Source organism: Protopterus annectens, chromosome 5.part0, assembly GCF_019279795.1.
Source record: "Protopterus annectens isolate FY-2018-M chromosome 5.part0, PAN1.0, whole genome shotgun sequence".
NCBI lineage: Eukaryota > Metazoa > Chordata > Ceratodontiformes > Protopteridae > Protopterus > Protopterus annectens.
The window spans coordinates 488,365,644-488,393,236 of NC_056735.1; the positions used below are offsets into that span (position 1 = coordinate 488,365,644).

General features: G+C 38.9%; 1 protein-coding gene across 1 annotated transcript in view; it reads left to right on the forward strand.

Moving 5' to 3' along the window:
- Positions 1-27,593, forward strand: part of LOC122802686 (cytochrome b-245 heavy chain) — a 430,240-nt gene that overhangs the window by 267,030 nt on the left and 135,617 nt on the right. The window contains exon 7 of the mRNA XM_044072409.1: positions 2,516-2,642. Within this exon, the coding sequence (XP_043928344.1) occupies positions 2,516-2,642 (127 nt within the window). The remainder of the gene's footprint in view (positions 1-2,515; positions 2,643-27,593) is intronic.

Consider the following 27,593-nt stretch of genomic DNA (forward strand, 5'->3'; position numbering starts at 1 on the left):
AGCGAAGTAAGTCACACTGAGAGTAACAGTGAAATAAGTCACACTGAGAGTAACAGCGAAGTAAGTCACACTGAGAGTAACAGCAAAGTAAGTCACACTGAGAGTAACAGTGAAGTAAGTCACACTGAGAGTAACAATGAAGTAAGTCACACTGAGAGTAACAGTGAAGTAAGTCACACTGAGAGTAACAGCGAAGTAAGTCACACTGAGAGTAACAGCAAAGTAAGTCACACTGAGAGTAACAGCGAAGTAAGTCACACTGAGAGTAACAGTGAAGTAAGTCACACTGAGAGTAACAGCGAAGTAAGTCACACTGAGAGTAACTATTTTGGAATCTGGCCCATTATTTCCCAAGGTATATGGTAAGGACAAGGCAGAGAGAAAAACAGAGTTAAATCTGGTCAGCATTACCTTCATTGAAATAATTATTCACATGTCCTGCTTTCCATTTGATCATAAATGCAGTCAGAGAAAAAGAAAAAAAGGATACTGCTGTGTCCAGCAACCTCCATAACATTAGTGCCTCTATTGTATTGTCTTACATGTTTACAGAAATTGCAGAAGTGCTGAAGGATCAGTAATTCTTTTCTATTTAGAAGGAGCAACCCTCTTAAATTTTTAGTCTTGCTTTCCTGGCTAGCTCCTCCCTGCCTAGTGATTGGCGACTCTTTCTCTCTCCAATTCTCTGGTATAACTTCATAGCTGAATATTATGCTAACTTCCCTGAAGGGCTCTTTAAAGCCTAGCCAATAACCCAAAGTGAGAATCAAACCCTGTATTGTGTGTTTATGAGGTAACTTAAACCAGTATGCAAACCTGATAAATAGAAAAGCACTTTGGTAACGCTGCAGGTAAAATCACTGAATCTTTATTGTCCAAATACAAAGAACCAGAAAAAAGACTTCACTGTCTAAGCACTTTCACCCTCCTGGGCATCTTCAGAGTCAGTTAACTTCATTAAAATCAAACTTTAAATACGCTTGCCAATTTGTACACAATTGAACAATATAAAACCATTGAAAAAATCAAGTAGTTGATTAATTAACCCCTTAAGTATATGTTAAACGAATCTTTGTCTTTTGACGAATCAATGTTTCTTAATACAGTGCACTGAATTCACAGTACAATTAATCAAAATAAAAATATATATACATCTAAATAAGCCATACAACATATATTGTTTAGAATCTAATAACATAACCAGAAAACAAAACAAAAACTGATGTCTATTTGCATTGATATATATATATATATGAATTCTTGTATATCAAATACATGCTGCCTTATGTCTTAAAATGCAAGCTAGGGAAAGAGTGTCATTAATGCCCGGAGCATTAGTAGCATCCAATCTTATCTGCCATAGGCATTCCCTTACCTCCAAAATAGTTTTATAATCTCTCCCAAAATCTTTTGTGTAAAGCCTATCTATTACAAAAAATATAAACTTTTTGAAATTTGAACAGTTATTGGTGTATTTTACTACCGATGGAGCATTATGCAAACCTCTCACCATGAAGGCTTTCTTTGTCATTTTGGCATCGAACGGGCTTTCACAGTCAGATACTGCAGCATCAGTTCTTATTCAATTTCATTGACAGACTTAAAACCATCACTTACATTAACCTATTAAACAACTATGATGATATAAGTCTCTGATTTTATTTATCATAAGGATAATGCATTATGAAATAACCATTTACTGTTATAAACTATCTCTGTGTGCATATGGATAGTGATCTGTTTCGAACAGCTATGGTCTGTAGATGTAGCTCACATGGCTTGTGACAAAGGTCAGTAGTGTAACCATGGACTATGACACACCAAATGCACAGAACCACCCAAATACTTTTGTAAAGGGTAAAATCTGTCCTTTCCCCTTGACGCATCTCCTATGTTTGGTTTTGTAAAAAATGTTTAAGAAAAACTGAGGAATGTATTTTTCACAGAAACTAGGTTATTTTAGAATTGTACTTATTAAATATAAAGATAAAACTTTTTTTTTCTTTTGGAGGCTCATTTGGGTTCATTCATCTTGTGTTTCTGCACCTGTGAGTTAAAAGCATATGGATACATGATGATCAATTGACAACACTTTTACTGAGTGCTAAGCGATTGAAGACAAAAGAACAATACAACTTTCAATAAACTTCAGAGTTAACTTTTTTCATGGACAAGCCACTCTGCAACCCCCCCCCCCCCCCATAAATATATCTACTCTGAGGCTGCACAACTGTGGAGAGAAAAAAAAATCCACTGATCTTAAAAGTTCTTTTTGATCACTCAGTATTCAGTGAAACTGCTCTCATTCAGGTACCCAAGGATATCTATAAGAGAAACTGTTAAAGTTGTAAGGTTATTAGGCATATTCTGTTCTTATCTAGTTATATATATTTTGAATAAAATGAATAATAACTGCAAACGTAATGGAAATATTAAATAATGTACATTTCAACTGAACAGAGATCCTGCAGAATACTTGGGTTTTACAATTTTATTTCAATTGCGTTTGTTGCAGACGCATTGTTCGTGGTCAAACTGATGAAAGTTTAAAGACACACAATTCAACAGTCTGTGCAAGCTTGTATGCACAATGGCCAACAGAAGGTTGCCCTGTACCTGACTTTGCAGGAACTCCTCCTATGGTAAATATGTATTTCATAATTTTTTCTAAAATTTTTCTTTTTTGCATTGATGATTTAAAAAGAAGCTTCTGTTTTTGTGATTCATATTAGTACATCAATTATAAAAGCAACTCAGTCACTTTGCAAAAATAGGAGCAAAACACACAAGCCCAAAGTTTAAAATAAGTAAAAAGGTGTTTTGGGTATTTCTACAAATAGCTGCAGCACCGTTCACTCTGTATACTGAATCTGGGGCACAGTGATTATATAGCTGTTATCACTTGAATTTTCATTGTAAGAGATTATGGTTAGGGAGATTAAGTAGTGAGAAGAGGGATTAATGTGAAATAGGATATACTGACATCTTTAAAAACGTATAAATATGATTGAGTATAGTTAGGGGATTTTGAAAAATTTAAAATAGTAAGTTCAAGTTCTTTTGTAGAGGAAAACCAAGGTATATTTAAAGAAATTACAATGGAAACATATAGATTTCTCTCTTTTCAATTAAAAGTTGAGCTTGTGTTTGTGAATTCATGTTGTAAATAATGCCATCTTCAAGAACTTTTCAAGGCATCACTTGAGAAAATGTGAGAGAGGGTGTGCTTATAAATATGGTTTACTAGCAAATTAATACTATTATGAATAGGGACCTTCCAGTGGTATTTAAAGAGATCAAGGAAAGAGGTACTGTACCATCTTTATTTTAAAAATTGTACCCACCTCACTAGACCTGAAAGTGAAAAACAATAGGCACCAAATGTGTTGTTATCTCACTTCCTTTTTTTAATTTCTCCAAATCTTTTGGATTTCTAATACCATGACTGGAATTGACCCCATTCCTAAGTCAAAGTACAATTAAAGTTCATGAAATTAGTATTGTTTCAGTCTTTGATGTCAGCCAGAAGTGCTCTTCACAGTGCCCACAATGTGCCCAATAATGACTCCTTCTGCAATTTGTATGAAGTTACATGTACTTGTAACGTATCTAAATACGATTGTAGATTCTTTTTTATAAGACCCATTGCTCCTACTACTATTGGAACTGTATGAGTTTCTTTCTTCCACATTGCTTTCGTTTCTGCCTGCATATCCTGATATTTTATGAATTTGTGTTTCTCTGTATCCAAGGCACTATAGTCTCTGGGTGTGCTGATTTCAGTTATCAATGCTGCTTTTGTCTTCTTTTCATGGACCATTATATCCGGTTTTCTAGTATCTATCTTTTGAACTGTTGGTAATGGATGATCCCATGTGATGTAGACTTCATAATTTTCTATGATACTTTGTGGCTCATGTTTCCAGTGTTTTTCAGCCACTTCAATTCCATAATGTTTGCACAATCCCCAGTATTATAGTCTTGCCACATTATTATGCCTTTCAGTACACAGTCCTTCTGCCATTAGTATGTCACAACCAGCAACAAGGTGTGCAACTCTTTCCAATTCTGTTTTACAAAACCTACATTTGTCTGTTTCACTCAAATGTTCATAGGACTTTGTAAACAAATGTGTACATAGCCTACTGTCTTGTGCCACCAGTATTAACCTTTTATTTCTTGGTTTGAATTCACTTCTCCTTAACCATTCTTGTGTTTGATCCTGATCAACATGAAGTTCTTCCAGAAGTTTTCTATACTTACAACTATATTTATGCATTTTCCACATTTCTTGCCTTCTCATCTGGTCCTTCACCCTATATTCTTTTTTTTTTCTTTTCTTTTCTTTTTTTTTTAGCACATTCAGTTGCTGCCTGATTTTTATCTATTTGTGGTTTGATTTCCATTCCTGCTTGATGCTGATATGCTTCTGCTAGATTAAGCAGGAAAGTCATCTTAGATTTATTCTCCTCATGTTTCAAAACATTCACTACATCTGGGTCTTGTGAGGTCAGCAGATATGTATGCAGTCCCACGATTGCAGATCTATGCATGTAATCAATTTCAAGGAGGCCCATCCCTCCTTCGGAACAGGGAATATATAATCTTGGTATGCGCACGAAGCAGCCTTCTTGTTTTCCTATCTAATCTATCCAACATGTTTTGGGGACAGTCAATCACTTCAAAACCGTAAGTTAGGGCAGGAAGAGCAAATTGGTGTATAGCTTGGATTTTGTTCTTAGATGTCAATGCTCTTTTCAGAATTAATTTAAGTCTTCTAAAGTACTCCTTACTAATTTTTATTCACATTTGTCCATGTTTTATTGTCGATCCTTAATCCATTCCCAAATATTTATACACTCCTCTTGCTCAAGTTCTTTTATATCACATTCTTGTCACAAACTGTTTTCTTGATGCTGCAGTTTTCCTACTTTAATGGTTGCTTTTGCACATTTATCAAGAACAAATGACATTCTTATATCATCTGAAAAATTTGCAATTGTGCTTTCAGATCCTCATCTTCCCAATGTGGACTGTAAAATGTACATCAGAGTTTTGATGTTTACATTGCTGTGCATAACTAGGAAATTAGTTCATCCTGATAAGTGTGCTTTTGTCAGAGTGTGGCAGGTAGTGGATTCAATGATGAGGCTTTGCTCTTATTTTAGAAAATATTAGTAAACATTACAGCTGTATTGTTTCTCAGACTTGCTGCATAGAAAGCTTTTAATAAAGTGTCATCATATTATCCCTGTACTGTTCTGCATGTGTTTGTATTTCTTGCTGAATAAAAAGAGATCCATCCGTGCAGTGGAGCAATGGCAGTTGACTATGCAGTTTATTTCGGAGCTGGTGCAGATATATCAAGGTATGAGACAAGAATACCTCCCCCTCCTGTCACAGTTATTTGCCACTGCAATTGAACCTTTGGCACAGACCATCAGGGTGAATCCCTATATTCTACAAAAGTAACAAGAAAACTGGATTCTTAAGGTTAGACTTTTTAATGATGGATTATTAATCTTTCTAAATCAACCTAGTGGTTCCCTTCAGGTTTTCTGAGATCTCTTAAAGAAAGTTTGGAGGTTTGCTGGCAACCAAATTAAAGCATTTAAGACAATTGAATTTGTAATAAATTATATCCCACTGGAACTTATCTATAATCAGTTTCCCTTTAAATTCAATGCCAGTCCTTTGCTTTACCCGGGAGTTCATACAGGTTGGTATGCTAAGGAGGCATGTGAAGTAAATAATGGAGGGAACTAATAATGGAAAGAAAGGCATTTTTTAGAACTGGAAGCAACTGAGCCTTCCATGTGAGCAACATATATTAGAAATGAGAATAATCCTGTTTCCAAATAGTTACAAACTCTTAGAAATTTGGGTCAGCGTCTTCCAAATATGTTTTTATAGCCTGTAGAGCATTAGTAATGAGATTTCTTTGGTGACCAGTGAAAGTCCAAGTTCACAATGCTTATCCTTGGGATTCTGTAGAGGCAAATGTATTTAGGTCTACCAGACATGTTAAGGCTTGCCTTAGCAGTGAAGATGACAGTTTGATTCCTATAAACAGTGTGACTCGGTATAAATGCCATGGAAAAAATTATAGGCAGCTATCAACTTAGTGTGTTTGTTAGTGGTTAGTGATATAAGACAGCAGTCAGTGAAAGAGGGTGGTGAATTAAAGGAGGAGAATTCATGAGATAAGCAAAAAAGTAGTCAGGAAGTTAAGTGGATGACCTGGAAGTGAAAGACCTTTTCTACCTTTTTTGCTATGGGAAACATTTCTTGATTGTAGATACCCGTTTAAGGAGGAATCTAGAGTTACTGGAGTAATCTACATTTATTAAATTGTGTTATATATTCATAGTCAGTCATCATAATTTTTATAAATATCTACAAGTTTATCTGCTGCTGATGATCATTGAAGTTGGTCTAATACTAACATGACCGTGGTTTGTCTGGAGGTTTCACTTTTGAGACCAATCCCCGTATAAAGGTTTGTTGTTAGACTGTCTGCTGGTTTGACTGCTTTGGAAGACCTTAGGCCTGTGAATTTATTGGACAGATAGTGGCAAAGAAGTTACAGATGAGGAAAGAGTTCAACTGATCATTCCTAGACTTGAAGAAAGCATATGACAGTGTTCCATGAAAGCTGAGTTGGTTGGACAGCCAGCTGGACATTTTCCTAATGTGTGTATTGAGCTTGAGACAATGACAAAACTTCCTAGTAATGTACAGCCAAGTACACAACTTCACTAACTTTAACAGACACCTTCATCTCCCCTCTGTACCTTTGTAATTGGAATCCACAAAACACATTGCCCTTAGATGATGCTGTCTGCTACTTCAACAGCACTTTTCTTAATATCCTAAATGAAATGTCACCAATTAGATAAAAAAGAGTCATATCAACCCCAGTACCATGGCTGACCAAGGAAACTAAGCAACTACTTAGACAAATAGACAATGCCTGGAAACTTTGGTATACAAACAAAATGCAAGATATTTTCTAAATTTTCAGACAACTTAGAAACCTATCTAAAACATATTAAAAATTATAATAGGTCATATTACTTAGGTCCAATAGAAACACAAAACTAACCCAAGTTATTTTAGTCAACTATCAAAAAACTTCAACCTAGTCAATCTACTAGTTCCATCACCTACAACCGATAACAGCAAGGATAACATCCCAACAGTTTAATTCATACCTTACAAGCTCTATCCTTGATTTAATCAAAGAAAAACGCAAACACACCCTTTACCAACCCACTCCATTAAACAAAAACACTTTTAAACCTGTGCAAACCTCCACTATTAAAAAAATGTTACATAATCTAAAACCAACAAACTCAGCTGCTGATAAACTGCCAGCTGAATATCTAAAGCTAACAGCAGATGCTCTGGAACTTCCCAAATCCATATTAATATTCCAACCATCTGGAAAATGTCATACATTATTCCATTGCACAAGGGTCACACCTATTCTAATTTCTCAAATTATAGCCCCATTAAAGTCTTATTACCACTGTCAAAACTCTTAGAAAGATGTTTCCACAACTAGCTTATCAACCTCCTCACAAACAAAAATCTCCTAACCAAAACAGAAATGTGGTTTCTGTCCCAGCCATAGCACAACTGCCTTCCTTAACTTTCCCAGCATTATAAATCAAAATAGAAGCAAAGAAAAACTAGTCTCGTCCTTCTTTATTGATCTCTTAAAAACTTTTGATACATTCCCACCAAAAGCTCCTTCTTAAACTTCGACTGAGTCAATCTTTCTAGTCTTGGTGCCACAGCTATCTGTCCAACAGAAAACAAGCTGTCAAACGGCACCAAAAACCTGCATCATCTTTTTCAGTCAAAGTTGAAATCCCACAAGGATCAACACTGGGTTCACTCCTATTCAATATTTTCACCAACAATCTTTATATTGCAAACAAACTTGCCACCATTGTACAATACAATACACCCATGATTTTACACTTATCTACTCAGCCCTAACTCTCCCCAAACTTCAAGAAATCACCCAACTCCGTTTTTATTTTTTTGCTATAGAATCTTGGCTATGAAATTCTCATTTACTCTTAATCCCAAATATAACAAAGTTAATGCTGTTTATGCCTAAGAAATACAACAGCCTAAAACATACCTTCCATATATACCCAACCAACAACACTAACATTTAATTTGTTCCTCAAACTAAGTTAATGGGAGTTCTAATTGACAACAAACTAAAATTTGGCCAGCACCTCCATCAAGCCATACAAAATCACACATGAAACCTGACTCATTCTGCAGGACTATGCAGTATCTCACAAATACTTCCAGAAAATCCATAGTCAGATCAAACCTACTTCCATCTCTTGCGTATAGAGTTCCTGTTCTTACTAATCTCAACAAAGCTGAAAAAAATAAAATTATAAATATGTTACAGTAAAATAGCTAAATTTGTTGGAAAGTCCCCATAGAAAGGCCATCATTACATTGTCTTAAACTGTCTAGAATTACCCAATTGATCATTCTATCCCCAAGTAGACATGACACACAGACTATTCTATATGTCTGAAAACTGCCCTACACTCCAGAATATACTGCAATGTTACTACTGTACCAGAGACCCACTCTCACTTAACAAATCCTTCCTGCTTACCACTAGGTTCATCAACAAGGCAGGGATCTCCTTATACTTCAACCATGACTCACAATTAGTGAACTCTGTCCATCTCACACTTAAACTGACAGTCAAGTTAATACATTTCAAAACCCATCTTAAACAGTACTATACAACACCTGGCTTTCTACATGTTTCATATTCAGATAAGCTAACCTAGATAATTATCACAAACTGCATAGCTACTTCTCTCAGAACACCCTTGAAAGACCCTTTATGCAGAGACATGCATATCACTGTCATCTCTTCCCTACTTATCATCCACTTTATAAACCCCCTCCTTCAGCATCCATTTCCTTCTTTCTCCTTACTTCAAACTCCCCCATCTACTGTTTCAATTTAACTAACTTCCTTGGGGATTACTCTTCCAGTCGATTATAATTTACGCTTTCTTATTCTTTAACGATTTCTCTTTTTGATAAATAAGAATAGCTTGCTTTTCCACTCTCACCATCAGTGTATAAACAATATTTATATCAGTTACCAAATCTGTTTGTGTTACTGTAATTTAGCCACACAAACTGAATTAATATTATTTGAAACAGTTCTAAAATCTATTCGATAATTTCATGTAAGGATATTTGATGTTAGCTTTATTACCATACAAATGCTTAATCTGTTTTAACAATATGTTCAACACCTCTGTTTCTAAACACATTTTATAAATATTAATTGTATGTATTTTATGCTATAGATTTATGTAAGGGTATTGATTCTGTGGAGCTTTTCTCCCCAAGCCTGTGCTGAAAATGTGATTTCTTGCTAGTCAGACTTTCCTGGTCAACAAAATATATAGACATATGAGAAAAGAAAATAGGCAGGAGTTTGGAGGAGGAGGAGTTACCATCCCCTCCCTTTTCCCAATTTTTTTCTACATGAGGTTGGGATATCGCATGAACTGTCTCCTCCTGTCTTGATTCAATGCCACTTTCCTACTTTTTTGACAGACATGCCTGACTGTCACAGGTCTTCCCTCACACAATCCATTCATCTCTTTGCTGGATGCCTTCATTTCCTATTGGCTTCTTCCTGTCTTCCCAAATCCTCTTCACCAAATTGTCTTCTTTTATCTGCACATGTGCCTAAACCACTGTAATCTGTTCTCTTTGACCTTCTCTGCAATTGGAAGTATTTTGGCTTCTACACTGATGTCAGCATTTCGTCATCTGTTTGACAGTGTGCATCCTCTCACCGTCCTCAGGCACTTCACCGCTATCACATCTAGCTTCCACAGCAGTTCTGCCTCACTACTCAGATTTCTGTACCATACAGAAATACTGGCAACAATTATTTTGTACACCTTACATTTCAGCTTCTTTGGCATTCTTTCATCACACACTATCCCTGACACCCTGTGCTAGTTGTCTGCAGCCTCTGGGATTCTAACTTTGACCTCTTCATTCAGACTTCCATTCTCCTCAACCAGCCCTCCCAGGTACTTAACGTTGTTCATCTGTTCCACCATTTTCCCCTCATATCTCAGTTCTCAGCTTCGTCTGATTTCCATCATCTGCTGCCACAAAACCTGTCTTGTCTGTACTCAGTTTCATACCATGTGCCTTCAGTTTTGCATTCCATTCCTTTATCATTTGCTGAAGTTCCTGTTCAGAGTCTGCTTGTAATGCTACATTGTCTACATGCAACAGCTTTGTTGATCTGTCCCCTTCAGTCTGTTTGCAAGTATAGTTCGTAACCAGTATGAACAGCACTGGGCTCAGAGCTGAACCCTGATGCACACTCACTCCCACTGGGAATGCTTCTGCGAGTCAAAACAATGTTCATATTTGTGTCACTGGGTTCCTTTACATAGCCTGCATGAATTCATTTATTGTTTCTGGGACTTTGAACCCTTACAGAACTCCTCAAATCAGTTTACTTGGAACCTTGTCATATGCTTTTGCCACATCTAGGAATACCCATTTGGAATCTTTGTTCATCTCTAGCTTCTTCTCCAGTATTTGTCTAACTGCAAACATTAGGTCTGTGGTGCTGCATCCTGATCTGAATTCACACTGCTCATCTCCTGTTTTGTGCATTCATTTATCAGTCTCCCTGTCCAGAACTTACATTCAGTGTAACGTGTTTGATACCTCTATACTGCCCACAGTTGTGAATGTCTGTTCCTGTACAATGACATTAGCATGCTTATTCTGCAGTCATCTTTCTCTCCATACTACTATGAGTACCTTTAGAAGACACTTCTCTCCTAACTCAAGTAACATTTTATCTTATCTGTTGAGACCTCATCTCGGCCTGCTGCTTTCCCTGACTTCATTTTCCTTAGTGCTTTTCTTACTTCTTCTAGGTAGGCTCTTCCTCTTCTTTCATAATAGGCTATGCATGGGGCAGTACAACCTCTGTGGTTTTTTTCTTCATTCAAAATTGGATAGAATTACTTTTTCAATACGTCCTTGATGTCATAGATTCATAGAGCCATGAATTCATATATTGTTACTAGGTTAATGACCCGGGGGGGGGGGTTCTAAGCCTAGCCAAGTTTTCCCAAAAGAATAATGATGCCATGTATCCAAATAGGACATTTAGGACCAGGCATTTATAAGCTACCTCTGTCCATAAGGGACATGGGTTCCAGGCCCGGTATAAATTTCCTATTCCCCATCCACTTTTCTAGGTACCCACTTGGTAGGACCGTAATATCAACAAGCTTTACAATAAAATAAAGAGAATGTTGACCAAAAGTAAGAAGATTAATTCTTGGAATGTTAGAGCTCTCATTATGAAATAAATAGACAACTTAGGAACTTAATAAAACCCACCAAACCCAAGTTTGAGGCTATCATAACTATCCAAGCCAAAGACAATCACAAGGCCTTTTTTAGTTAGGTTTGTAGTCTCCATAGCATAATGAAGCAATCGGAGTGCTGATTGTGAATGATGATGTCTACACTGAGGCTGAAGATACAGTCAACCTACTTGCCAATAAATTCAGCTCTAACTTTATCCTTCTCTCCTCTCCTTCTGTCTCTTAAGATATACCTAGAACTGGTTCACTTCCAGCTATTACAGTAGACCAAGTTCTAAAAGTGCTATCAAAAGCTAAAAATATTGCCTTTACAAGTCCTGACAATATCTTATAATATCCAAGCATGAAGCACAATTTAGCCATCCCTTACAGGTTTTGTACCAAGCTAATGGAAAACAGCTACAGTCATTACCTTACATAAGGAAGGACCCAAGCAATTACAGATCCATAATTCTGACCAGCCTCTTATGCAAAGCCATGATAAGACTTATCATGGAACTAATCAGTAAGGGCATAAGGAACTTTGAAAACTAGACATGTCTCTTACGCTTACTCAACCTAGTAGACGTTTTTGAAAAAGTCACCAAAGCATTGGAGGAAGATAAATGATACACAACACATATCTTAACCCAACCAAAGCTTTTGATGCAATTTCCCACTCAGGAATAGTAGAAAAGCTAAATAAACTGGGAATACATCCCTATGCCACCCACTGGATTGCCAACTAGTTCACAGATAACATGCAGAAAATTAGAATAGGTTTAGTTACCTCCACAAACAAACCAGTCACACGTGGAGTCCCACAGAGCTCTGTGCTGGAACCTCTTCTGCTTGGCACCAACTGCTCTAAAATAAAAGCCAATACCAAAGGGCTCTGGCTGACTAAGTTTGCAGATGACTGCAATCTAGGAGCAGACATTGAATCTCCATATGACTTACCCATCCTGCAGGAACATTTGTCCCAAAAAAATAACTGATGCCAAAATCATGGACAGAAACTAAATGCCAAAAAATGCACCATTGTATCCTTTGGGAAGTTGCCTACCCTAGGGAACTACCTCATTAACAACACACCCCTAAAATTTAACCCAGTTGCTTGGGAATTGTGACCTTACATGGGCAGTGGCCTAACTTTCAACCAACATGTGTCCATCGTCATAAGAAAGTCTTTCTTTATTGCACAGCTTAAAAACAAAGGGATTGGGTCTAAGTCTAGGGATGTAATTTCCCCCTTTTACTCAGCCCTCATTACACCAGTCATTGAATATATTGCCCCCTTTGGCATGTACCTGTCCAGATGCATGCAACAATTGAAACACCCACAGACATACTTTACTAAAAGGATACAAGGCCTAAACAATAAATACTACATGGACTGACTCAAAGCCTTGTCACTATATTCAGTATCCTTCAGACTGCTAACAAGTGAGCTGTCTCTGGCATACAAAGCATCCTCGGGCCCAATACTGATAGATTTACTACACATCACCAAGTCAAATGGCATCAGAAATACTTGCTGTAGGGATCTAAACCTTTTCTGCACCATCAACAGAATGGCTTGGAGGGACAGGTATATCTCACAGAGGATACAGCTGCTGTGGAACAAACTCCCCATTCACATAAAACAAAGCTTTTTCCTGTCCATATTCAAGTGCAGCTTGGATCTGTACTACAAATGGACAGAGGCAGCTCCTAAATGTTTTATTCCATGAATGGGTTCTCTCAAATTATCTATGGTATTGACCCAATTATTCTCACTCTGGGTAATATATAATTATCTACCATGGGATGGGTAAGGCCAATATAACTCCAAATGGGCTAGATGACTTTTAATGCTTGGAGGTTGAAAGTTATGTTGATCACTCTTGCATGTAACCTTGTGGCTGTTTCTCTTTCTGAACCATATGCTGGCTGACATCAATCATTTTGCCATAAAGACATCTAGAATGGCCTCTCCTTCAATATATCTGCTGCTCCACCCATATAGACCCAGGCAGTCTTCATAGACTGTTTTGTCTGTTCCATCATGAATATTCAGCTCTCCAATGATTACCACCACTCATTTTGTCCTGCTTTATCAAGATGGTGCCCAAAGGGGAGGAGTTGTATAGATCAACATTAACTGTGGTGCACAGTATCCTCTAGATAGGAGAACATAGCTCACAGACTGCACACAGTATAAGAACTAGCCACTCAATGCTGGAAAAATTGACTGTGGGTTATTTGGTAAAATTGTTGCCGGAAACTGGCATGGTTCCTGGCCTGTGATAGGTTGGTTGAGGACCTGGCCTTCTCTGACCTATGCCAGGAAGCCAACCTAATGGTGAGAGGGGTCTCTGCACTCCTATTGCCAGTGTGTGTACCCATCACAAAGTCTAGCAGCCTTAGGTCAATAAGGTACTGACCGTGCATTGTCCTGTTGCCCAGTTTGGGGTTCCTTGAATAGCTCTGCTATTGAAAGGTGGACAGAAATCCAATCAACCTTTCAAACATAAACTGAGGATTGCTGCACTCATTACAGGTTCACTGACAGGATACAGCTTGGAAGGTGATGACACTTATTTTATTTATTTATTTATTTATTTATGTTACATTTGTTTACTGGGAAAGTCTGACTGGACACATGCCTATTTCAGTGGAGGCACAGGGAGAAAAGTTCCATATAGATCATAATACATAATAGATACAATTTAACATAATTTGATTAGAACTGATCACACAGTGAAAGTAAAATAGTTTAAAACAATCAGGATCTATTTGTAAACTAAGTAATCAATCAAAGAGCAGAAGAGATTAAAGCCTGGCTATTACAAAAAGGAATCTATGAACTGATACTGTAGTGAGTCAGAATACTGAAATAAAGTGAAGGTAGCAAGACTAGAAAAGAAAAGACATATACTGCCAAATGGTTTTATTTGTATAGGGCATATACTGCCCGATGGTATTACTTATATAGGACTTATTAGGTTATTTTTAGGTAGAGTATTCTTGTTTGACGTGGGATCCAATTGTCCTATAGTAAGTGAAGCATTGGTAAACGTAAAGAAGAGGTATTAGTATTATTTGAGAGATGTGGATTAGTCAGGGCAGAGCAAGAGTGCAGCCATTTGTTGGAAAAGTGATTTTTAGCATTTTTTTTAAATTGAGACAATGATGAAATATTTGTAATGTCCTGTGGTAAGGCATTCCATATTTTGCCAACATAACTTGAGAAGAGGTATTCTCCAGCTAGGTTATTGGTTTTATTGATCTTAATAAGGTGTTTGTTGTTGAAATACAGGGTTCTGGCAGTGGAGTATGGTTGAAGTAATATTTTAAGGGCTGGAGTTTTATCAGGTTGATAGAATATTTTATGTGCCATAGTTAACTGGTTAAGGAGAAGGAGTTGGGGAGCTTTAGCCAGTTGAGTTTTTTTAAGTGCTAGACAGTGGTGAGATCTAAATGGTGAGTCGGTAACGTATCTGGCAATTTTGTTGTAACAGGATTCCAGTTTTGCTAGTTTTGTTTTTCTTAGATTTGTAAATATGGGAGATGCATAAAGCAGTGTAGAGATCAGGTGGGATTGGGCAATAGTAGTCTCATACCTCCCAACCATACCAAATTACTCGGTATGAAGGGGTGTCATGATTCCCGAGTGGCACCCCTTCATTTCTGATTTTTTTTTCCCTTTTTCCCTTTTGTTTTTCAATTTGCAGCAGGAACAGAGTTTTTAAGGAATCAGCATGAAGAATTATTTATGTGAATGGGACTAAATTCTGAGTGGCCACAAATGCAGGAAAAGCTGTAATGGATTATATGCGAACGGAGCTTTCTGTAATGGAATTGAAGTAAGATAAATGGCTTAAGGTGTGTATGTGTGAAAAACGTCCCCCATTCAATATACCTGGTGGCTAGAGGTACTCAGGTTCAAACCCTGTACCTTCAGTACAGGGTAAAAACAGCCTAAAGTTCCTAGCCACCACCACTTCTGAGCTCTGCCTAGGTTTTTTGTGCTAAGAGTTGAGAGCTACAGTGAGAACTGAATTTGTATTCTCCTACTACCCCCAAGTATTTTCTGCTAAGAGTTGAGAGCTATAGTGGCAACTGAATGTGTATTCCCCAGGTTTTTTGTGCTAAGAGTTGAGAGCTATAGTGAGAACTGAATTTGTATTCCCCAGGTTCTTTTCTGCTAAGACTTGAGAGCTATAGTGAGAAATAAATTTGTATTCCTCCATTATTGGCTTTGTTTGTCCAGGTTTTTTGTGCTAAGAGGTTCAGAGCCATGCTGAGAAGTAAGAAATGAATTCACAAAATGATAGCCAGTAAGCTTCAGTCTTCCTCTTTTTCAGGAAGCTGCTGATTTAGCATAGTGGTATATTGCTCTCACTGTAGTGTATAGGTTCCTGGGTTCAAGACTTACTAGTGAAATGCATGGTGGTGACACAGCATTTTATTCTAACAACTTTACAAAATTATACAAGCAATGTTTAAAATGTGTCCCTGGTTTTTGACCATTTGCCCCCCTCCCCAAAAAAATGAAATTGAAAATGTGTGAGAAGATGTGCAAGATGCCTATGGCTTACACTGCTGTCATTCTATTTATAGTGTGGGTGTGGAACTTAAGTAGACTTTTATGATGGAAATGTTCTGAATTGGGCAATTTTGACATTATTGGTTCATGCATTTTGTTTCATTGCCTACAGTACAGTCTACTGGAAAAATGTTTAAACAATAAATGTAAAATGCACTCTGTCTAACAAGTGTGCTGTATTATACAAGGAATATAATTTAATAAAGTCAGGAAGGTGCATCAAAGAAAAGAACATGTATGTTTCTTGTTTTGTGAGCAAGGGGCCAATGATTTGAAAACAGCCCAAAGGTAATCTTTATCCACCACTGGCCAGATGCATTTTCTTTGGATATGGTGTGGGTTTCAATGCTGTTTCAATGAATGCAAGTTTCAAGGGCAGACAAGTTTTAATACCAAGTCTATTTTACTTGTGAGACAGTATTGCTTTTACCAGATGTCTAGTAGTGTTTGTGCATTGTTGTGCTGTAAAAATAAAATCCAAATAATCATTGTAGAAGTAAAGCATTATGCACACATTAGTTTTTATGGTAAATGGGGTGAAATAGCCAGGTAATGGGACATCAGAGTGGCTGCAGGGTGACTCTGGTGCCATATTTTGGTTGCCTATTCTTCAGTTTGTGTTTGCAAGTTGATATCCTACAATTCCATCGGAGTGGGTGGGGTTACGAAATTATGTATGCAAATCAGATGTTAATCAGCATACAGATTTGTACCTATTTTTCATGGGCATTGTCCAGATTTTTGATGTTTTTAGGTTGAAAGGTATGAGTAGTCTTAGTGTTTTTTGTGAAGTAGTGTTTGTTTCTGTACAGTGTTCCTATGTTTTTATGTACTTTTTTACTGTTTGGGATATGTGGATGTCAATTCTCATGTTACAGTCAATTTCAGCTCCTAGAAGTTTGGTGTGAGGTAAGGGGGATATGAGGGTGTTATTTAATGAAGTGCTGTTAATTGTGGCAGTGGGGGAAGTTGTTTTATTGGGTTGGAAGATCATGAGTTTGTTTTCTGGGGGGATCAGGATTAGTTGGCAATTTGCTAGCCAGGTCACTACTGCTAGAAAGGATTGTTGTGTTAGTGTTTGAAGTTCCTGTATGGTAGTATCAGCAATATCACTGCTGAGTTATCTGCATATTGGATTAGTGAAGCTTATGGGGTAGCGCTATGGAGGTTATTTATAAATATTGTAAAGAGTAGTGGGCCTAATACAGAGCCTTGTGGGGCTCTCAGTGCCATCAAGAGAAGGGGTGATAGTGTTTTTTGTCAACATACTGCCTGCTGGCACCCCAGATAGGTAGTCCTAGAACCAAGCTAGGGTATTTTGGCATAGGTTTAACTCTGAGAGGACATTTAGGAGTTTATTGTGTGAGACCCTGTCAAAGGCTTTTGATAGATCAAGGAATATAGAGGATACAAAGCTGTTGTTGTTTCTGTAATCATTAACCGTATTAGTAAATGATAGTTGTGCTGTGGTAGCACTGTGATATGGTCGGAAACCATGCTGAGTGTTGGTTAGTAGTTTATTAGTTTACAGGTAATCTGTGGTTTGTTTGTGAACCATTCTCTCAAGTATTTTAGATAGAGGTGATAAAATTGTGATTGGGTGATAGGTAGCTAGGTCTGTTGATGAGCCTCCTTTATAAAGTGGTATAATATGAGAGGCTTTCCAGATGGTAGGGACATGGTGTTCTGCTATGGATCTACTGATAAAAATGGACACTGGGTATGGAATACTTTCAGCGGTTAGTTTTAAAAATTCAGCAGGTAAGTTGTCTGCTGCTAGTGTGGTGGGCTTTAGTTTTCTGAGTAATTTTTTTGACTGTATCTGTTGATACAGGTTGCATGGAGAAGCTGGTCTTGTTATTGGTTGGCATGGATGTCGTTTTGATAGGAGAGGGGGTTTGATTATCGGTCAGGGCTAAGATAGTTTCTGTAAAATATTTGTTGAATTGGGTCTCATTATCGTCTGTATTGTTATTAGTGGTAGGGGGGAGTAAAGATTTTCCCAGGATGGAGTATATTGTTAATTGCAGACCAGAATTTTTGTGGGTTATTGTGGTGCTTATTTTGAATTTCTGAGTAATAGTTTATTTTGTCTTGTTTGATTTGTTTCTTTGCTTTATTTCTAAGTTCCCAGTAGATTTGAAATGCAGATTTATTTTTTTGTTTTTATACCAGTTTTCCCATGCCTTATCCCTTGATTTTAATAGTGACCTAGTCTCCTTGCGTAGCCATGGAGCATAGTTGGATTTAACACGTATCATCCTAGTTGGAGCTTGTGGGATAAGTATGTCCAGGAAAGTAGTATTAAAAAATGTACTGCTTCTTCCAGGGGAAGTAATCTGAGAGATGTCCAGTTACAGTTTGTAATGATATTTATGAGGACATTTAGGTTAAGGTGTTTTTTTGTTTCTTATTTGTTGGTATATAATTTGTTTTGTTGGGTTACTTCTTTGTCTAAGTAGGTGGGTTGGTAAATGGTCACTGATGCTATCAGGAAGACAACCAAAGTGAGAAGAGAGAGCTTGTTTATTAGTTAAGATCCAGTCGAGAGTGGATTGTTTATTGGAGGGCTTATTAATCCTAGTGGGTTTTTGTATGAGTTAGGTGAAGCCATTTAAACTGATGAAATTTGGGGGGTTTTGGGAGTTGCAATCTAACCAATCTATATTAAAGTCATCCATGATAATTATTTCCTGAGGCAGTGTATTAAAATATCAGTGCATTTTCTAATGTTTGGATATTATCACTGGGTTGTATATAGATAACTATGTTTATATGTTTTATGGGGATTAACCTTCAGTTTAGTAAGTAAGACTTCAGCATTGTTGAAAGTTGGTAAGTTGCTATCCATGGATTCTAAGGAAAGGTAACTTTTGAAGAGAAGTACTCCACCTCCCCCTCTTTTACCTAACCTATCTTGATGTATGATATTGTAACCTGGTGGGAGGATTTCATTATTGGAAGTAGTAGGTTTTAGCCAAGTTTTGGTGAGAAGTACAATGTCAGCATATTACAGAGAGAGAGGATGGTATGCAGCTCATGAATTTTGTTATTGGTGCTTCTAATATTAATATTTAAAAGTGGTATATCTGCTTTATTTCTGGAGAATGGATACTGACTGGGAGATGTAGTTATTTTTTGAGGTTGAGTTAATTTATTAGTGTTTGGGCCAGGGTATGGGTGTGTTCCCACTACAAGTTAGTTTGGTTGCAAAATTGACTAGTGTTTATAAAGTTTTTACTATAAACCTATGGTATTTCTGAGAAATGCTAGGAATGCTTGAGTGAGGGAAAAGGAAGTAGTTTGTATAATGAAGGTCTGTGATACTGAGTAAAGAGCAAGCTATAGAGATTTTAGTAGGTTTTCTTTTATGTAGGAAGGTGTAAGAGGTAAAGTAGGATTGGGTGGGTTCTTCAAGAATGGTATGGTAGGTTGAACTATGTGTTGCTAGTGTTAGAAGTATTGGAACGATTGATTGTAAATTTGTTTCTTGATTGAAAAGGTGGTTGGAAGAGAGAAGATTTGCTTGGGATGTGTGGAATATTTTCTTTGGACATTATAGTCAAATTGGGGTAATATAGCTATACTTTTGATTAGGTACATGTAGGGAGGTGTATAAGTAGTGTGATTTATAGGGTAGTGTGTGAGATGGAACAATCTACTTGGACAGCCTGACTTGAGGAAGTGGCTAATTTGTGGGTTGGGATCATCTAATTGGACTGTCTGACTTGAGGGAGTGGCTAGTTTACAAAAAATGTAGGGAATGCATGGGTGTTCGGGAATTGGGGTAGGGTAGGGGAATGGAGTGGTTTGAACCTTGAGGGAAGAACGGGAAGAAAAAGAAAAACAATATGCTATTGTCTGTAGTGCCAGAGATAAAGCTAATTCTGGACTATACAGCAGTAAATTTTCAAATGTTTCTTTAGTAGTTTAGCTTTAGACTAGGTAAGAGTAGCTAATAGAAAGTTCAAGGATTTTGGTTGTACTGAAGGGGACAGAATGTGCAGTTGTATTTCTATTAGTGTGTATGTAATGGGAGATAAATGTCTATGAATGAGCAGGGAGCACAAGTTATATCAAAAATGGCAGTGGCATACTCTGCTGTGCCTAACAGGCACTGTTGTTTGTGGCTGTTATCTTATTGAATAGATTTGGGGTGTCTCATGTATCCACTTCCAGTGGAAGGGGAGCCTGCAGTTTTCTTGCACTACCAGGAAGTCTGCTGTGCTTAACAGGCATGATGGTAAGGAGGAGGCTGGACATCCTTTGTATTCATGAGACAAGATGGAAGGACAGTGCATCAATGCCACTTGGCTTGGGATCCAGAATCTACTACTCAGAGGTAGGACAGACTAGAAATGGCGTAGGAATTATGATGGGAGTGAGGATTCAGAAGACAGTGAGGGGTGTCATCAGAATTAGTAATAGATGGCAATCAGACTCCAGTGTAGTGATAAGACAGTATTCATAATCTCAGCCTATGTTCCTAGCATTGGTGTGATAGTGAGGAAAAGAGAGCATTCAGGCAGCAGTTGCAGGCCTTACCAGATAATTGAAACCTGAATGTATATATTGTGATTGCCAGAACAAGATATAAGGACTACTTGGGTCCACATGGGTGGGGCAACAGGAATAATGAAGGAGAGGCTATTCTAGACTTGTCTATTGTAAATGGTATGATGGTGGTCAATAAGTGAGACAGTTACAAGATCACATACACGAGTTGTCAACATGCAACTACAGTATGCTTCTTCCTTGTAAAGAAAGAGATATGCAGCTGAGCCAGTTATGGAAATAAGGTACATAAGGAAAGCTGGTGGTGGAATGCAGAAATCCAGGAAGTCATAAAAAAACAAAGAATGACTGCAAGATAGAAAAGATGGACCAAGTTAAGAGGGAATACATGTTGGCTTTGCAAAGTACAAGGCAGTTGGGGCACTGTAGAAAGTGTCTCAGCAGATTGTATGAAGAAACTTTCTCAGGATGCAAGGCAAAGACAGAAAGATAAAGAAGATGCTTGCTCATCAGACACCCTTCATAAGGGATGCCAACATCAACCTGCTCATCAAACCAAAGGACATCAAAAGCAGATGAAGGAGTACTTCTAGCCACTTCTGAATGAATACAACTCCACAAAAAGCTGTACTCACCCAAACACAGCCTAAGATGAAAGAAGAAGATGAGCTCACCCTAGAAGAAGAAGAAGATATTATGGAAAATGAAATCAGGGGAAGCAGCAGGCTCAGATGAGGCCAAAGCAGAGAAGATCAATATGTTGGGTGAGTTAAGGGAGAAATGGCTTCTGAGGGTGCTCATAACAGTATGGAGAGAAAGGTGTATCCCAGATGACTAGAGAATAAGCATTCTAGTGCTAATGTACAAAAATAAAGGAGACATTCATAACTGTGGCCAACACAGAGGTATCAAACTCCTGTAACACTGCATGAAAGTTCTAGAGACGGTGACTGATTAATAAATATGCAGTTTAGTAGAAAGTATTGTGGGAGATTAGCAGATTAGTTTCAGATCAGGATGCAGCACAGCTGACCTGATGTTTGCAGTGTGCCAGATAGGTGAGGAGAAGATAGAGATGATGAAAGAGTAAAAATGGACATACCTAGACTTAGGAAAGTATATAGCAAGATCTTAAGAGAACTGATTTGAGCAGTCCTGTGATGGTTTGAAGTCTCAGAAATATTGGTAGAAGTAGTATAGGCTATGTACATGGACCCAATGGCACAAGTATGAACAGTGTTTGTACTCACAGCGGGGTTTCTAGCAGGAGTAATGTGCATCAGGTTCAGCTCCGCACCCACTGCTGTTCATACTGGTGATGGACTACATTATTAAATAGGTTTAAAGAGACAGATCATAAAGTTGCTGTATGTAGACAATGTGGTATTATAGGTAAACGCTGAACAAGAACTTCAGAAAATGACAGGATTGAATGCAAAACTGAAGGCACATGAGATAACACTGAGTGCAGATAAGACCGTTGTAACTGCAGGAAAAGGAGGAAATGAGAAAAAGCTAAGAACTGAGACAAAAGGAAAATAGTGGAACAAGTTGACTGCTTTCAAGTATCTGGAGTGGTAGCTGAACAGAAGGGAAGTCCGACTGAGGAGGTGAAAGCTAGAATCAGTGGGACTGCAGCCAGCTTCCACAGCATTTCTGGGATAGTGTGTCACAGAATAAAGTCAAGGAGGATGAAAAGTAAGGTGTACTAAACAATGGTGTAACCTGTGCTACTGCACAGTATAGTAACCTGGGCAGTGAAGGCACAGCAGTCGAGTAATCAAAACAGGATGGAGATGAGGTGCCTGAAATATGTTGTAGGATGCACACTGTGGAACAGATGAAGGACTGAGGACATCACAGCAGAAGCTCAAGTAGCTCCAGTTGTAGAGAAGGTCAAAGTGAACAGACTATGGTGGCTCAGTCACATGTGCAGGAAAGCAGAAGACAATCTGGAGAAAAGGATTTGTAGCAGACAGGAAGAAGGCAAGGGGAAATGAAGGCATCCAGCAAAAAGAGGGATGGATTGTTTGAGAGAAGACCTGGAAAAGTCAGGCATATCTATCAAAGACGGTAGGAAAGTAACATTGAATTGAGTGAGATGGCAACAGTTGATGACACCCTGACCCCATGTAGAAAATGGGAAAAAGGGGATTAATTATGGTATATACATATATATATACATATATATATATATATATATATATATATATATAAATATATATATATATATATATATATATATATATATATATATATAGTTTACTATTGAAACCTTGAAACTGCATAGGTCAACTGGTCACATGACCGATCCAAAATCCTGAATCCAGAATAGCGAAATTGCAGCCAAGTTGAAACCGAAAACATCAACACGTGTTGTCCTGGCCCCCTTTAAACAAACCACTCTGGACACACAAAGCCATTTGACGACCTTTAGTATATATTATCATAACATGAACTTCAAACATATAAACAATATCAATTGCCTTCAAGCACAATGATCCTCAGGGCAGAGTAACAACTCACCCTGCTCGATTACACCTCAGGGCAGCATACCTGCTCACCCTGAAACTTCCTCCACCGGGACAGCGTACCTGCTCACCCCCCCCCACAAATAATAGGCAGCATACCTGCTCACCTTCCACCACACAAAACCATTAGCCAAATCAAACCACATCCTTAGAGGGGGAACAGAAGAGGACAATTCTGTCCCTCTTCTCCACTCCAACCAACCAAATCTTTCTCCACCAAAAAAGGGAGGGTGGGAGGGACCAACTCACGCCAAATGTAACTACTTCGTTTAGCTCCCTACACTTAAACCATCTTGAGTCTCACCCTTCCTTACCTCACTTCCTTAACTACTCCAATCCCCCTTCACTACATACATTGTCATGACTCTAGTGATTAGCCAATCCCTTAATCCCTAGCCTAGCTCTTCCCCACCCCCCACCCCCTCTCTACACTTACTCGTGGGTCCAGGACAACTTTGTTTATGCTAAACTGCATTTGTCCCGGCTTCCCTTTAAACAAACCACTCTGGACACACAAAGCCATTTGATGACCTTTATTATATATTATCATAGCATGAATTTCAAACATATAAACAATATCAATTGCCTTCAGCCACAACGATCCTCAGGGCAGCATAACAATTCACCCTGCTCGATTACACCTCAGGGCAGTGTACCTGCTCACCCTGAAACTTCCTTCACCGGGGCAGCGTACCTGCTCACCCCCCCCCCCACACACACACAAATAATAGGCAGTGTACCTGCTCACCTTCCACCACACAAAACCATTGGCCAAATCAAACCACATCCTTAGAGGGGGAACAGAAGAGGACAATCCTGTCCCTCTTCTCAGCCACCAGCCTGATCCCAGGCTGTTCCCTCTCCTAAACCTTAACATACAGCATCTCTTGTAGAAAGAGCTTGAGATGCAAATTAAACAAATCCAAACCAATTTCATTCAGATGAACTCCATCTGTATGATACCAGCCTACCTCGCCTTGCCCAAAGTCACCATGTTCAATGATATGTGTCCCCAATTTTCTTAGCTGCCCCTCCAGTGCATGGTTAACAATCCTCCTGGCCCTTTCAATAGCTTTATAACTGCATGCCTCCCTCCAAAACAATCGAGGAATCAACTCCAACCACACAATTTGCATACCTGGGTACCTATCCTGTAGTCTCCACAAATCCTGCAAAATAATCTCTGCTAAACACTTCTTAGTCAAAATAACCAAGTCATTACCTCCCAAATGAATTATTATTATATCAGGACAGCCTATCCACAATTTATCCTTCTGAAATTCAAACATCAACCTATCCCAATGCATACTCCTAACCCCATGCCAAAACACAGAACATACTAAATAAGATAAACCCAAATTACTTTCATCCTCCCTGATCAAAGCACGCTTCTCAGCCCAGTGGATATACAAATGGCCCAAAATGAGTATACACTTCCCTAAAAGAAAAAGAAAAAGTGTTAATAAACACAAACACTATCTAATATAAGATAGAAAAGCCTTGGAGGACCACCTGCCCACCCTTTTAATGACCTCAATTGAACCACCTTGTCTAGCCAAATCCGAAGCCCTCCCAATTCTAAAAGAATGAGCTGCAAACTTCTCAGCCGGAAATCTCATTCAACCCAAAATCCTCCTAATTAAAGTAATAAACCTACTACTGGAAACTACCCTGCCATCCTTTGAATAAAACACCGACCCCACTGAACACCCCAAACTCCTAGTCCTAAATTCTGTAATCCAAGTTACTGGGCAAAGACGAAGGTTCCTCTCTGCTTTGAGCACTACTCTACATCCCCTACCCAACTGATCCATCTTGCTTTTCTGTATTATGATGTTGACCTCCCTCTCAGTCACTATAACATCCTTCCAGCATAAGGAACCTAACAATTCTGATACCCTGAAAGCACCAAAATATAACCACCTGCATAGAGTGCCCCACATAAAATAATCCAGCGACCCACCATGTAATAATCCTAAACCCTGTAACAAAATCTTCAATATTCCCTTTGTAATTGGCAACCGTGTATCCCTATGTTCCACCATTACCCTCTCCACCCTCTCAACATACGTCCTAATATCCAGGACTTCGTAAAATCTTGCTACCCCCCCCCCACAACTTAGCAAAATTGCTAATAGCCACCAGATCCACTTTAACTGTCTGCAAAGTCTTAACTTTCTCCCAAGCACTAGCCACATATCTTAAAAATAATTCCTCTGACCATATCCTTACCTCTTCCGGCAAACACAAAACAAATTGATTAAAATCAAAAAGAGCCCTACCATATGCCTTCTTCGTAGAAGCAGCCCAGGAATGCTGCACCAGACACTTGACTATATTGTCCCAAGATTCCACACCTCCTCCGGCAGTGTTTCTAGCACCTCGACCTCCCCCAGAGCCAGCCCTCGAAACCTGCAAAACTGAAAAACTATCAGCAATATCATTGTTAACACCAGGCACATGTACCTCTGTAAAAGAAAAATTTATTAACAGGCTCTACAATACCAACTTCTGCAATATCCTCAACAGCAATTCTGCCCTAGCTGTCTTCTTTTGTAACACCTTCACCACAGCCATATTATCCAAATGAAAAACTACCCACTTGTTCCTCAACTGCTCCTTCCACACCACTGAAGCTGCCCATATCGGCATCAGTTCTAAAAAAGTGACATCACGCATCCATTCCTCATCCCAATTTGGAGGCCATTGCGCTGCAAATCCTCTTCCCCAAAGTAAGCCCCCATGCCGATACTGCCCGCTGCATCCGTAAACAACTGAAGTTCTTCCTGACCCACCCAATCCGATTGCCAGAAGGAAATCCCATTAAATTGTTGCACATAACCATCCGATAACTTCAAACCCTCCCACACTAGCCTGGTCACCCTAACCCAATGATGTTTGCTCCTACCCCTTTTTAGTATATAAGCTAACACCCTGCAAAATGTCCGACCCAGATGTACTGCTTGACCGGCAAAGTTCAGAAGACTCAACAGTTCCATGACTGAACCAACCCAAATCTTATTCTTGTCCAACATCCCCCATATAGCTGACCGAGGCCTCTCTATCTTATCCTGAGGTAGATGAACCAATCCCCATTCTGCATCTACCATTAACCCCAGGAACTCCAACGCTCTTGCTGGACCTTCCATCTTGTGCTGTGCCAAAGGTACACCCAGTTCCTCACACATACTGGTAAATTCCTGCAACCCCTGTTGAGCCCCCACCCTCCCTTCCCCGACTAACAAGAAATCATCCAAATAATGCACCGCCTTCTGTGTTCCCACCCTCTGATTCCAAATCCAATGAAAAAGGGTACTAAATTTCTCAAACATCTCACATGCCACTGAACAACCCATTGTCATGGCAGTGGTACTTACCACCTACCTTCATCCCCAACAATGGCCAATGCTCCCTCCTAATGGGCAACAAATGAAAAGCTGATTCAATCTCAACCTTAACCAACCACGGCTCCTGAAATTCCCTGATCACCTGCACTGCATCGTCCAAAGAGGTGTAACACACCATAACTCCGTCATCCCCAATAAAATCATTCACTGACTTCCCTTCTGGAAATGAAAGATGATGAATCAATCTAAACTCCCCAGGTAATTTCTTTGGCACTAAACCCAATGGCGACACCTTGTAGCTAACAAAAGGTGGTGTATCAAATGGACCGCACAAATGCCCTGCCTTACACTCCTTACCTACCAACTCTTCCAAATGTCCTCTTTCCCTTGCACTGAATGGAGGTTCTTACAACTCCCCTTCCACAACCACTCCATGGACTTTATAGGAAATCCCCACAGAAACCCTTGAATGACCTGTCTTAAGAATGAAATCAGGACACTGGCAAAGCAGATCCTCCAATACCTCCACCTTAATGGGGAAAGGCACCCCTCCCCCTATTGCCTCTAAAGAATCCCATTCCCCTGGGTCCATGAAAATTGCCTCTACCTCGAGCTGTCTGTAATCCTTGAGAGGAAAGAAAATCTCCTTCTCAGCCCATACCAGTGTTGTTCCATGCACCAAAACCCTGCTGTCCACAGTAAGCTGCAGAATGATTTCCTCCACATCTTGAGCAAATGTGTGCAAATTTTCACCCAACCCATGAACAAGTACCCTTGTTAAATGACCAACACACCCCACCTACCACACCCACGCTCATCCTCCTATTAAACCCACTAAAGCTGTCCATCATTGTAGCCAGCCATATATCAGAATGACGCATCTCCCACCGCAGTGACTGGTCAACTGCTTTCTATTTATGGAACCGCTCATCATACCACAACCATGCATTCCCTGGCCTCAAATGTTGTACCTCCCGAATGGTGAGAAAATACCCCAAAAGGGGCAAAGCCAACGCTCCATCCTTCTCCAGCTGCACTGCCATGCAATAAATAAAGCCAACCATCCAGTTGTCCCAAGTCCTAAGTCTAAGCTTACCTGTCCTTTTCCTACCCAGTGCTGCTAATGCTGCCAACAAGTCCTTGCTAGTATCTGACTCTGCTTCCACTAACCTCTGGACTCCTTCCACAT